This window comes from Callithrix jacchus, chromosome 3, assembly GCF_049354715.1.
Source record: "Callithrix jacchus isolate 240 chromosome 3, calJac240_pri, whole genome shotgun sequence".
Taxonomy (NCBI): Eukaryota; Metazoa; Chordata; class Mammalia; order Primates; family Cebidae; genus Callithrix; species Callithrix jacchus.
Genome location: NC_133504.1, coordinates 33,100,484 through 33,114,631, shown reverse-complemented (window position 1 = coordinate 33,114,631; position 14,148 = coordinate 33,100,484). Strand labels below are relative to the sequence as shown.

Sequence of the window (14,148 nt, the reverse complement as noted above, 5' to 3'; positions counted from 1 at the left end):
ATAATTCCTTTCATTGGGATGGGGCAGAATAATAGGAGGACATGATACTGGTATTGGAAGAGTTACTACCTCTACTTAATTTTACTATGAGCTATCTCAGGAGTTAAATAATAACATGGAAGAGGTTGCTAATTCTCTCTGCCGAAGCAGCTTAATACTTTAGCTGCTGTTAGCTCTTCAAAATAAAAGGTCCCTGTATCTGCTAATAGCAGAGAGAGAAGAAACGTCCCTTTCTAGGAAAAGAATGCTGTTACCTTGTAAATCAATCAGTTATTGTTAAAGAACTCAGGGATCAATCAAACAGAGGGCTAAAGGCTTTCAAGAAACAGGATCCTGGAGTTTGTTTAACAACTGGCTGTCCTGGCTCTACCCTCCTCTAGGCCCATTTATAATTATCCTACTATTGCTGGTCTTTGGGCCTTTCAACTTTAACCTTCTTGTCAAATTGGTTTTTATAGAATTTAGGCCATAAGGCCACAAATTGTCCTTCAAATGAAACCCAGATGTCCTTGGCTCATGAGTTCTATCCTGGACCTCCGGATCAACCTGCAACCCTGGAAGACTCAGCTTTGGAGGAAACCTCAACTGCAGGGCCCCTTCTACACCCCAATTCAGCAGGAAATAGCTAAAAAGCAATCGACACCGATGTCCCAACAGCAGTTGGACTTTCCTGTTCAGAGGGGGACTGTGTTAAGGAAAAAACGAATCTTCCTGAGTCCACAAGGGGTATGGTTACAAAGGCAAGAGTTTCCCAGCACCATGCCTCCATCCACTCCCACATTCTGGAATGCAAAGTACTTCGACTGACTATCCCCCGGATGGGCTAGGTGGAAAATCCAGGTGAGCTTCTTTGTTCAAACATTTGGAGAGACTCACCTGTACTCTGTGGGCGCAGGTCTAAGGCTGGGATTCCACCCTGTTTCCCCAGCAATCCCTCTACCTGAGTTTTCTTCCTACTGGTCAACCCACCACAAATCCTGGCCTCCAAAAGAACCTACCTGCCAAAGGCTCTGGGATGAGGGGCCTCCAAGAGTTCCCAGCAGAGGAGAAATTCTTGGTGACCTCTGGGCTCTCTGCACTCCTCTTCCAATCCGATTTTGGATCCCGCTCTATAAGCAGGAATGTGATTACAATGGAGAGAAGCAAGAAGGGACAGCAAGTGGGACATGGAGACTTAAGAAAGCTTCCCTGTCCTAGGCAGGTATGGAAGCCCAGAGCTCCACTGTCATGCCCACACACATAAGCAACACACACACACACATGCCACCACACACAGACATACAGAAGTGGCACAGTAACACCCAGCCCCAGGCAGTCCCTGAGGCTGCAGGGTTCTGCTGTTGAGGACTAAAACCCTCTGGTGAGAGTGAGAGAGCAGCCCATAGGCACACAGGAAGACATGTACTGGAGATATCCAGGCAAGACATTTGGGGAGACTCACCTGCACTCCCTCGGCACAGGCCTGAGGCTGGAATTCCATGCTGCATCCCCAGCAATCCCTTCACCTGAGGTTTCTTCCTTCTGGTCCACCCTCTGCGAATCCTGGCCTACAGAGACTATCCTGTGGAAGTCCTGGCAAGGAGCACCCTAAGCCTTGTTTCTGACGCACTGCCACAGAAAGCTCCTCCTTTGCCAAGTCTCAGGAACCCATTGCCATTCAACAGTGAACCTCACAATCCCCTGAGGAGCAGCTTGTGCCACGTGCATGCCCACTGATGAGGCCAACTCGCACCTGGCTTCGGGAACTCAGGCTAGAGCCCTTGACGAAATGGCCGAGGCTGCTAGGACTACAGCGGTGGTGGTGGGGAGTGAAAGAAGCAGGTTTGGGGAGCCGTGGGAAATGGGTGTATGTACAACCTAGCCGGGGTGTAACTCATAAGACTCCTGTCCTCAGGACCTCCTTCAGTGCTCTTCTGCTTTGGCTTCTGGCTTCAGGGTGGCCGATGTGCTCTTTCCATTCCTCTTTGAATCCAATTTGGGATCCCACCGGGTTAGAAGGGATGGGATTATAATGGAGAGGGGTGGGAAGGGCCTCATTGGGGAACAGAAAGATCTCAGGTACCTAAAGACATGGTGTCCCCACCCCGCCACCCGGGTGGCAGAAGCAACAGGTTTGGAGAGCCGAGGGAAACAGGCGTACTTGTGAGAAAGCTGCGGTCAAATACATAAGACACTGGTCCACAGGATCGCCTCCAGTGCTCTTGTGCTTTGGCTCCTGGCGGATGAGATGCTTCAGAGTGCCTGATTGGTTCTCCCCACTCCTCTTCGTATCCGATTTCGGATACCACCAGGTAAGCAGGGATGGGGTTACAATGGAGAGGGACACAAATGTCCTCACTGGACACAGAAAAGCCTCAGGCAACTCAAAGCATGCTGTCCCTACCCCGACACCCTGTTGACAAAAGCAGCAGGCTTGAGGCACCATGGGAAATGGGCGTACATGTGACAAAGCTGGGGTCAAATCCATAAGACTCTTGTCCTCAGGACAGCCTCCAGCACTCTCATATTTCGGCTTCTGGTGGAGGAGAAAATTCAGGGTGCCTGATGGGCTCTCCCCACTCATCTTCAGATCCAATTTTGGATCCTACCAGTCAAGCAGTGAAGCGGCTACAATGGAGAGGGGTGGGAAGGGCCTCACTGGGGACAGAAAGATCTCAGGGAACTCAATGCATGGTTTCCCCACCCTGCCACCTGGCAGGTACCCCTGATGCAACAACCCCTGCACCCAGCAAAACACAGTCCCCTTGGCTCGCCCCCTGGCATCCATGGCAGCCAAAAGAGTCAGTGCTTGAAGGCACTTTCCCCAGGGGCATAGTGATCGATGGCCCTGAAGAACGAGAGAAGAAGTGCAGATGAATTGCACCAGCACCTTTTGGAGAAGCCAGAGGCAGCCACACAGCCATCCAGTGGGACATGGAGACTGAAAAAGCTTCCCTGTCCCAGGCAGGTATGGAAGCCCACAGCTCTACCATCATTGCACCTGCTCAATCATCCAGAAACAGGTGTGGAGGGGAAACAGACAGGAAACAGATCCCCATGAACTTCCTCCCTGCTGGATTGGGAAGTGTTCTATGTTGAAGACACTGAGGCACACCAGGAAGGTGCTAGGATTCTCAGAAAGAGGGCAGGCAGGGAAAAAAGGAGGACAGAGCATAGGCCATAGTCCAGGCCAAATACAGCACAGTGCATCCCAACACACATCCAGGGAGGAGTGCCAAATAGTTGACTTGGCCAGAAAGGCCGGCGTTGGAGTGACAGAAATGCTTGCCACATCCTGTTCTTGGCATTCTTGTGGTTCCGGTTCCTGTGTGGAGCTGTGGCTAGATTTCTCAATGAGGTTATGGGTGAGAGAAATGAGAACAGTCTTCTTTGAGGTGAGTGGGCCACCCTCCTGCAGGTGGACAATGAGCTGTGCTGAGGCTTTTGTCCTTAGCTGGGGTGTGATTGTCTTCGTCTTCAGAGAGGCCTCTCAGGATGGGGAGGTGATTGAAACATATGGTGGCCGGAGGCGTCTACTTCACCACATTGTCCATGCCTTCCTTCACAAAAGCCAGCTGAAATTCCCAAGGAAATGACTGACAACCAGTCACACAACCCAGGCAGCAACGCAGGGAGAGGCTCATCAAAAGAAAGGCTGTGGTGCAAGAAACTGTTCTCTGGCACACAAGGCCATGCAGCCCAACACGAACACACACGTGCACAGAGAGACAGAAAGAGAGCGGGAAAGGAGAGAGAGAATAATCAGGACAGAGAGAAATACACACGCACACATTCATACAACACACACCAACACACACAAAGAAAAGTGGCACAGAAACACCGAGCTGCAGGCAGTCCCTGAGACTGCAGGGTTCTGCTGTTCAGAACTGAAACTCTCCGGTGAGAGTGAGAGAGCACCCCATGGGCACACAAGAAGACCAGTACTCGAGATAACCAGGGCAAGACATTAGGGGAGACTCACCTGTACTCCCTTGGCACAGGCCTGAAGCTGGAATTCCACTCAGCTCCACCGGTAAACACTTTGCCTGAGATTTCTTCCTTCTGGTCGACCCTCTGCACATCCTGTTTGAGCCACTGCAAATCCTGGTTTCTAGAGATCATGCTGTGGAGGTCCTGGCAAGAAGTGGCCTAAGCCTTGTTTCTGACACACTGCCACAGGAAGCTCCTCCTTTGCCAAGTCTCAGAAACCCATCACCATTCAATGGTGAAACTCACAATCCCCTGAGGTGTGGCTTGTGCCTCCTGCATGGGCATTGATGAGGCTGAATGCCACCTGGCTCCAGAACTCAGGCTGCAGCCCCATAAAGAAATGGCCGAGGCTGCTAGGACTGTAGTGGTGGTGGCTGGGAGTGAAAACAGCAGGTTTGGGGAGCCGTGGGAAACGGGTGTATGTGCAACGTAGCTGGCGTGAAACCCATCGGACTCCTGTACTCTGAACCTCCTTCAGTGCTCTTCTGCTTTGGCTCCTGGATTCAGGGTGGCAGATGGGCTCCCCCACTCCTCCTTAAATCCAATTTTGGATCCCACTGGGTAAGAAGAAATGGGGTGACAATGGAGAGGGGTGGGAAGGGCTTCACTGGGGCACAGAAAGATCTCAGGAACCTCAAGGCATGGTGTCCCCACCCCAACACCCGGTTGACAAAAGCAGCAGGCTTGGGGAGCCATGGGAAATGGGCGTACATGTGACAAAGCTGGGGTCAAATCCATAAGACTCTTGTTGTCAGGACCGCCTTCAGCGATCTTCTGCTTTGGCTCCTGGCAGAGGAGAAGTTTCAGCGTGCCAAATGGGCTCTCCCCACTCCTCTTCCGATCCGATTTTGGATCCCACCGGGTAAGCAGGGATGGGGTTACAATGGAGAGGGGCAGGAAGGGCTTCACTGGACACAGAAAGACCTCAGCAACCCCAAGACATGGTGTCCCCACCCACCACCTGGGTGGCAAAGCAGCTGCTTGGGGAGCCGTGGAAAATGGGAGTATGTGCGACAAAGCTGGGGTCAAATCCATAAGACTCTTGTCCTCAGGACCACCTCCAGCGCTCTTCTGCTTTGGTTCCTGACAGCGGAGAAGCTTCAGGGTGCCCGATGGGCTTTCCCTATTCCCCTTTGAATCCGATTTTGTATCCCACTGGGTAAGCAGGGATGAGGTTACAATGGAGAGGGGCCGGAAGGGCCTCACTGGGGCAGAGAAAGATGTCAGCAACCTCAAGGCATGGTTTCCCCACCCCGACACCCAGCAGGTACCTCTGATGCAACAACATGTGCCCCCAGCAAAACCCAGTCCCCTTGGCTTGCTCCCTGGCATCCATGGCAGCCAAAAGATTCAGTGCTTGAAGGCACTTTCCCCAGGGGCATAGTGACAGATGGCCCTCAAGAACGAGAGAAGTGCAGATGAATTGCACCAGCACCTTTTGGAGAAGCCAGAGGGCAGCCACACAGCCATCCAGTGGGACACGGAGACTGAGAAAGCTTCCCTGTCCCGGGTGGGTATGGAAGCCCAGAGCTCCACCTTCATGGCACCTGCTCAACCATCCAGGAACAGGTGTGGAGAAGAAACAGACAGGAAACGGATCCCCATGAACTTCCGCCCTGCTGGACTGGGAAGTGTTCTATGTTGAGGATACCAAGTCAAACCAGGAAGCCTCTAGGCTTCTCAGAAAGAGTGCAGACAGAGAAAGAGGGAGGACAGAGCATAGGCCATAGTCCAGGCCAAATACAGCATAATGCATCCCAACACACATCCGGGGAGGAGTGCCAAATGGCTGACTTGGCCAGAAAGGCCAGCGTTGGAGTGACAGAGAAGCTGGCCACATCCCGTTCTTGGCATCCTTGTGGTTCCTGTGTGGAGCTGTGGCTAGATTTCTCAATGAAGTTATGGGCGAGAGAAGTGAGACCCGTTTTCTTTGAGTTGGGTGGGCAACCTTCCTGCAGGTGAACAATGAGCTGTGCTGAGGCTTTCGTCCTTGGCTGGGGTGTTATCGTCTTGGTGCTTAGAAAGAGGCCTCTCAGGATGGGGAGGTGACTGAAACATATGGTGGCCCAGCGCTTCTCCCTCCCCATGTTGCTTACACTTCCCCTCACAAAAGCCAGCTGGAATTGCTGGGGAAACGACTGACAACCAGTCACATGACCTAGGCAGTAACACAGGGAGAGACTCATCAAAAGAAAGGCTGTGGTGCAAAAAACTGCTCTATGGCACACAGGGCCATGCATCCCATCCCAGGTACACACAGATGCACAGAGAGAGAGAAAGAGAGTGGGAAAGAAGAGAGGGAATAATCGGAGACAGAGAGACATACATGTGCACACACTCGAAAACACACACACACAAATATACACACACACAGACAGAGGTGGCACAGTAACACCCAGCTGCAGGCAGTCCCTGAGGCTGCAGGGTTCTGCTCTTCATGACTAACAACCCTCTGGTGAGAGAGTTAGCAGCCCATGGGCACACAGGAAGACGTGTACTAGAGATAACCAGGGCAAGACATTTGGGGAGACTCACCTTTCCTCCCTTGGCACAGGCCTGAGGCTGGAATACCACGCTGCTCCCCAGGGGAAGCCTCCACCTGACATTTCTTCCTCCTGGCCAACCCTCTGCCAGTTCTGGTCAACAGACTGTGAGTCCTGGCCTCTACAGACTATCCTGGGGAGCTCCTGATGAGGAGTGGCCTAAGCCTTGTTTCTGACTCACTGCCACAGGAAGCTCCTCCTTGCAAACTCTCAGGATCCCGGCACCATTCAACGGTGAATGTCACAATACCATGAGGAGTGGCTTGTGCCTCCTGCATGGGCATTGGTGAGGCCAACTCATGCCTGGCTCTGGAAATCAGGCTGTAGCCCCTTGCAGAAATGGCCAAAGCACAGAGGACTGCAATGGTGGTGGCGGGTAGTGAAAGCAGCAGACTTGGGGAGCCGTGGGAAACGGGTATACGTGCAACATAGCTGGGGTCAATCCCGTAAGGATCCTGTCCTCTGGACCTCCTTCAGTGCTCTTCTGCTATGGCTCCTGGCTTCAGGGTGCCTGATGGGCTTTCCTCTTTCCTCTTTGAATCTTATTTTGGATTCCACCGGGTAGGCAGGGATGGGGTTACAATGGAAAGGGGCGGAAAGGGCCTCACTGGGCACAGAAAGATCTCAGGAACCTCAAGGGATGGTGTCCCCACCCCGCCACCCAGGTGGCAAAAAAGTAGCAGGTTTTGAGAGCAGTGGGAAATGGGTGTACATGTGACAAAGCTGGGGTCAAATCCATAAGACTCTTGTTGTCAGGACCACCTTCAGTACTCTTCTGCTTTGGCTCCTGGCGGAAGAGAAGTTCAGCGTGCCAAATGAGCTCTCCCCACTCCTCTTCAGATCCGATTTTAGATCCCACCAGGTAAGCAGGGATGGGGTTACAATGGAGAGGGGCAGGAAGGGCCTCACTGGACAAAGAAAGACCTCAGCAACATCAAGGCATGGTGTCCCCACCTGCCACCCAGGTGGCAATAGCAGCTGGTTTGGGGAGCCGTGGGAAACCGGCATATGTGCGACAAAGCTGGCATCAGATCCATAAGACTCGTCCTCAGGACCGCCGCCAGCACTCTTCTGCTTCTGTTGCTGACAGCGGAGAAGCTTCAGGGTGCCCAATGTGCTCTCCCCATTCCCCTTCGGATTCGATTTTGTATCCCACCATGTAAGCAGGCATCGGGTTACAATGGAGAGGGGTGGGAAGGGCCTAACTAGGGCAGAGAAAGATGTCATCAACCTCAAGGCATGGTTTCCCCACCCCGCCACCCAGCAGGTACTTCTGATGCAACAACCCGTGACCCAGTGAAACCCAGTCCCCTTGGCTTGCTCCCTGGCATCCATGGCAGCCAAAAGATTCAGTGCTTGAAGGCACTATCCCCAGGGGCATAGTGATGGATGGCCCTCAAGAACAAGAGAAGAAGTGCAGGTGAATTGCAACAGCACCTTTTGGAGAAGCCAGAGGGCAGCCATGCAGCCATCCAGTGGGACATGGAGTCTGAGAAAGCTTCCCTGTCCCGGGCAGTATGGAAGCCCACAGCTCCACCTTCATCTCACCAGCTCAATCATTGAGAAACAGGTTTGGAGGGGAAACAGACAGGAAATGGATCCCCATGAACTTCCTCCCTGCTGGGAAGTGTTCTATGTTGAAGATATCAAGCCAGACCAGGAAGCCTCTAGGCTTCTCAGAAAGAGTGCAGACAGAGAAAGAGGGAGGACACAGCATAGGCCAGAGTCCAGGCCAAATACAGCACAATACATCCCAATACACACTGGGAAGGAGTGACAAATGGTTGACTTGGCCAGAAAGGCCAGCATTAGAGTGACAAAGAAGCTGGCCACATCCCTTCCTTGGCATCCTTGTGGTTCCTGTGGAACTGTGGCTAGATTTCCCAATGAGGTTATGTGTGAGAGAAGATCCATCTTCTTTGACGTGGGTTGGTAACCCTCCTGCAGGTGGACAATGAGCTGTGCTGAGGCTTTCGTCCTTGGCTGGGGCCTTATCGTCTTGGTCTTCAGAAAGAGGCCTCTCAGGATGGGGAGGTGATTGAAACATATGGTGGCCCGACGCTTCTCCCTCCCCACGTTGCTTACGCTTCCCCTCACAAAAACCAGCTGGAATTGCTGGGGAAACGACTGACAACCAGTCATATGACCCAGGCAGCGACACAGGGAGAGACTTATCAAAAGAAAGGCTGTGGTGCAAAAAACCGCTTTATGGCACACAGGGCCATGCATCCCAACATGCACACACAGATGCTCAGAGAGAGAGAAAGAGAGCGGGAAAGGAGAGAGAGAATAATCAGAGACAGAGAGACATACATGTGCACACACTCGAAAACACACACACACAAATACACACACACACAGGCAACCACACACAGACAGACAGAAGTGGCACAGTAACACCCAGCTGCAGGCAGTCCCTGAGGCTGCAGGGTTCTGCTCTTCATGACTTAAAACCCTCCAGTGAGAGAGTTAGCAGCCCATGGGCACACAGGAAGACATGTACTAGAGATAACCAGGGCAAGGCATTTAGGGAGACTCACCTTTCCTCCCTTGGCACAGGCCTGAGGCTGGAATACCACGCTGCTCCCCAGGGGAAGCCTCCACCTGACATTTCTTCCTCTGCCAATTCTGGTCAACAGACTGTGAGTCCTGGCCTCTACAGACTATCCTGGGGAGCTCCTGGTGAGGAGTGGCCTAAGCCTTGTTTCTGACTCACTGCCACAGGAAGCTCCTCCTTGCAAACTCTCAGGATCCCGGCACCATTCAACGGTGAATGTCACAATACCATGAGGAGTGGCTTGTGCCTCCTGCATGGGCATTGGTGAGGCCAACTCATGCCTGGCTCTGGAAATCAGGCTGTAGCCCCTTGCAGAAATGGCCAAAGCACGGAGGACTGCAATGGTGGTGGCGGGTAGTGAAAGCAGCAGACTTGGGGAGCCGTGGGAAACGGGTATACGTGCAACATAGCTGGGGTCAATCCCGTAAGGATCCTGTCCTCTGGACCTCCTTCAGTGCTCTTCTGCTATGGCTCCTGGCTTCAGGGTGCCTGATGGGCTTTCCTCTTTCCTCTTTGAATCTTATTTTGGATTCCACCGGGTAGGCAGGGATGGGGTTACAATGGAAAGGAGCCGAAAGGACCTCACTGGGCACAGAAAGATCTCAGGAACCTCAAGGGATGGTGTCCCCACCCCGCCACCCAGGTGGCAAAAGTAGCAGGTTTTGGGAGCAGTGGGAAATGGGTGTACATGTGACAAAGCTGGGGTCAAATCCATAAGACTCTTGTTGTCAGGACCGCCTTCAGCGCTCTTCTGCTTTGGCTCCTGGCAGAGGAGAAGTTTCAGCATGCCAAATTAGCTCTCCCCACTCCTCTTTGGATCCGATTTTGGATCCCACCAGGTAAGCAGGGATGGAATTACAATGGAGAGGGGCAGGAAGGGCCTCACTGGACAAAGAAAGACCTCAGCAACCTCAAGGCATGGTGTCCCCACCCACCACCCAGGTGGCAAAAGCAGTTGGTTTGGGGATCTGTGGGCAATGGGCATATGTGCAACAAAGCTGGGGTCAAATCCATAAGACTCTTGCCCTCAGGACCGCCTCCAGTGCTCTTCTGCTTCAACTCCTGGAGGAGGAGAAGCTTCAGGGTGACAGACGGGCTCTCCCCAGTCCTCTTCGGATCTGAATTTGTATCCCACCGGGTAAGCAGGAATGGGGTTACAATGGAGAGGGGCAGGAAGGGCCTCACTGGGCACACAAACATATCAGGACCTCAAGTCATGGTGCCCCCACCCCAGCACCCAGCAGATACCCCCGATGCAACAACGCCTGCACCAGTGAAACCCAGTCCCCTTGGTTCGCTCCCTGACATCCATGGCAGCCAAAAAATTCAGTGCTTGAAGGCACTTTCCCCAGGGGCATAGTGATGAATGGCCCTCAAAAACAAGAGAAGAAATGTGGGTGAATTGCAACAGCACCTTTTGTAGAAGCCAGAGGGCAGCCACGCAGCCATCAGTGGGATATGGATGCTGAGAAAGCTTCCCTGTCCCGGACAGGTATGGAAGCCCACAGCTCCACCTTCATCACACCTGCTCAATCATCCAGAAACAGGTGTGGATGGGAAACAGACAGGAAATGGATCCCCACAAACTTCTTTCCTGCTGGACTGGTAAATGTTCTATGTTGAAGATATTGAGCCAAACCAGGAAGGCTCTAGGTTTCTCAGAATGAGGGTAGACAGAGAAAGATGGAGGACAGAGCACAGGCCAGAATCCAGGCCAAATACAGCACAATGCATCCCAACACACATCCGGGGAGGAGTGTCAAGTGGTTGACTTGGCCAAAAAGGCCACAGTAGAGGGACAGAGAAGCTTGTCACAGCCCAATCTTGGCATCCTTGTAGTTCCTGTGTGGATCTGGGGCTAGATATCTCAATGAGGTCATAAACGAGCAAAGTAAGAACTATCTTCTTTGAGATTTATGTTTACCCCTCCTGCAGGTGAGCTGTGAGCTGTGCTGAGGCTTTTGTCCTTGACTGGGGTGTGATTGTCTTGGTCTTATTAAAGAGGCAGTTCAGGACGGGCAGGTGATTGAAATATATGCTTGGCCGCCACACTCCTTCCACAGTTCGCCTAGACCTTTCTTCAGAAATGTCAGCTGGAATTGCCAGGTAAACAACTGACAACCGGCCACGCAACACAGGCAGCAACACAGGGAGAGGTTCACCAAAAGAAAGGCCATCATGCAAGAAATCGCTCTCTGTCAGACAGGGTCATGCGTCCCAACACACACACACACACACACACACACTCCCACACAGATGTACAGAGAGAGAAAGAGAGTGGGAGAGAGAGAATAATCTGAGACAGAGAGACATACAAGTGCACACACACAAACAGCATGCACACACACACACCACACATAGACATACAGCAGTGACACAGTAACACCAAGCTCCAGGCAGTCCTTGAAGCTGCAGGGTTCTGCTCTTCATGATTATGACCACTGGGTGAGAGAGCAGCCCATAGGCACACAGGAAGACATGTACTTCGAGATGACCAGGCCATGACAATTTGGGGACACCCACCTGTACTCCCTTGGCACAGGCCTGAAGCTGAGAATCCCGGCTGCTTCCGCTAAGATCGCTCCACCTGAAGTTTCTTTCTCTTGTTCAGCCCTTCATGAATCCTGGCCTCCAGAGAGTATCCTGTGGACGTCCTGGCGAAGAGTGGCCTGAGTCTTGTTTCTGACTCACTGCCACATGGTGCTCATCCTTTGCCAGGTCTCAGGAGCCCGTTGCCTGGCAACGGTGAACGTCACAATGACTCGAGGAGTGGCTTGTGCCTCATGCATGCAATGGTGAAGCCAACTCTCACCTGGCTCTGGGAACTCAGGCTGCGAGCCCTTTAAGGAATGGTAGAGTTTCGGGGACTGTGGTGGCTGCCATCCAAGTAGGCAATGCGGTGTCAAAGTCAAAAATCAATCTCTCCCATGGAAGTTTGAAAGAACTTCTCTAATTGGACGAAAACAGGAATGGGACGGGAAAAACTTCAAAGTTAAAATTCTGCTTTCTCTCTCTCTCTCTCTCCCTCTCTCTCTCTCTCTCTCTCTCTCTCTCTCTCTCTCTCTCTCTCTCTCTCTGCCTAGTAAATCACTCTCTGCTGAACTCTTTGGGTCCACAATATTTATTTGAAAGGTAGGCTTACCGTGCCTCCAGAACCCTTTTCCCCATTTCTGGAGTAAGAGAGTCCAAGGACAGGGGCACATCCAAGTCGGGAACTGGGAGCATCCTCCGGACATCCCCTCTCCATCCCCTGCTTACATTCCCAACTGAAAGTTAGTGAGATCTTACTGGGAAGCTGGTGATCATCAGCTTGTGATTATCATGTTTGTCTGATTACCTACTGCAACAAAATGTTGTAATCCTACGAAATATTTCTGTCTGCGCCTATATAAGTGGAACCTTAACTCCTCCACTTTGGAAATGCTGACCCCATTTGTTCAGTCAGTGTTTTTCAGGTTTGTAGTCAAATAAACTCTATCCCTAATGATACTTTTAAAATCTCATTATTTAAGATTCACACAAACTAAGAAGAGAAAAGCAAACCGAAGTTTATTATCATGTGCATCATACATGTACAAATGGAAGTGCCCAGCAAAGACTAAATCCAAAGGATGATTAAAATTTAGGCTTAAATACCATCTTAAGCTAAACCAAGGAAAAGGAGTTTTTCAGCTTCTAGGTGGTAGAGGCAAGTTATGGGTAGTTGACCAGGAAACAATGTGGTAAACAAAGTTGCTGAGTGGGCATTGTTATGCAAATTTAAGTAAGTACCATTGCCACTGAAAAATAATTAAGAGTCCTCTTCCTGGTACAAGTGAGAAAGATTACTTTTACAAATGAAAATTTGCTTTACAAATATAATTTTCCTTTACAAAAGAAAAACTCTACCCTGCTTTTAGCACTTTGCCTGCATTTCTTAGTTTTTTGTTGTTGTTGTTTCTGCTGATCTTTTTCATAGTTTTTTTTCATAAGTTTTATCTATTTTAAAAATTTATTTCAATCATCTAAACTTTATTTGGAAGAACTCTTTAACGCCCAAGTTTAAGTATTTTAAGAGATTTGGGGTATCCACCAGCCAAATGCTATACAAAAGGCGTTTTACGGTCATTTTTTAGTTTTGGGAAGGTTACAGAGATGGTATATACATACATACATACATATATATACATATATACGCCTGAGAATATATATACCTCAAACCTATATAATAACCTAATTATATACCCAAATTACATACCTCATACCTATAAAATAACGGATTTTGGTTAGAAAATTGAATAGCAAACATCACAGCTATTCCCTCCAGACCTGAAACCCAAGGCTAAGGTGGTTGCCTTTCTTTCTCTCTGTGGGGTGAGTTGGCTTCGATGCTCCTTTTTTGGTCTCCATTTGATGGTGAGTGCTCTTCAGTGTCCCTAGCTCTGTGTGGGGGTCTTGGCTGGATCTCCCACCTTGAGTAGGTCCTGGGCTTTGCTTTCTTTCCCTATGTCAAGCCCATTAAAACAAAGGCCTGGGAGCCATCAGGGTTGACAGATACCCCAGGATCGCTGTTGGCTTTAAGACTTTGCCACTTCTCTGAAGTCTAGATTTTTCATTGTTTTTGTCCTCTGAGAGTTCTCTACAATTTTTTGTTTGTATGTAGCATGTTTTAAAAAATGTTTGGGCCGCTGACGCGGCGGCGGCAGAGTCACCCGGGCAGCCTAGGACCGGTCACCGGCCAGCAGCCATCCATAGGCCTCGACCACCGCCTCCGTCCTCCATCCCCGGTCCTTTCCCTGGGGCCGAGGGACAGCAGCGCCGCCCACAGGGGCTCCCTCCCCTCCTGGGTGCCTCACCTGGGGCAGGCCGTTTTGTCCTCAGGGGCCGCCTCTGCGGGGCGAGGTTTCCGTGACGACCTTCCTGGGGCTGTCGTGGCGGCTCGAGCTCCTGGAACTTGCTCAGGCTCCGGAGGTCCGAGGCCCTGGAAGTTAACGCATCACCTCCAGACGCTGGCAGCGGGCGCGGGCTCTTAAAGGCGTCACACCCGGACTCTGCGGACTGGGCAACCTCCGCTCATCTTCCCATTGGGCCTCCAGCACC

General features: G+C 51.4%; 1 protein-coding gene across 16 annotated transcripts in view; it reads right to left on the bottom strand.

Annotated features, from left to right (window-relative positions):
- LOC108590891 (uncharacterized) overlaps positions 1–14,008 on the bottom strand; it is a 30,411-nt gene extending 16,403 nt beyond the window's left edge. For 8 of the 16 annotated variants that reach the window (XR_008479999.2, XR_008480001.2, XR_013533350.1 and 5 more), the window contains exons 1-3: positions 13,905–14,008; positions 1,442–12,018; positions 999–1,109 (exon numbers count right to left, since the gene is read on the bottom strand). Coding sequence is in view for 2 of the 16 variants with exons in the window: in XM_078367825.1 (XP_078223951.1) it covers positions 999–1,109; positions 1,442–1,487 (157 nt within the window). In the remaining 14 variants the exon portion in view is untranslated. The remainder of the gene's footprint in view (positions 1–998; positions 1,110–1,441; positions 12,019–13,904) is intronic. The other 8 variants (XR_013533356.1, XR_013533358.1, XR_013533359.1 and 5 more) reach the window with 7 other exon arrangements.
- Between the last annotated feature and the right edge of the window lie 140 nt (positions 14,009–14,148).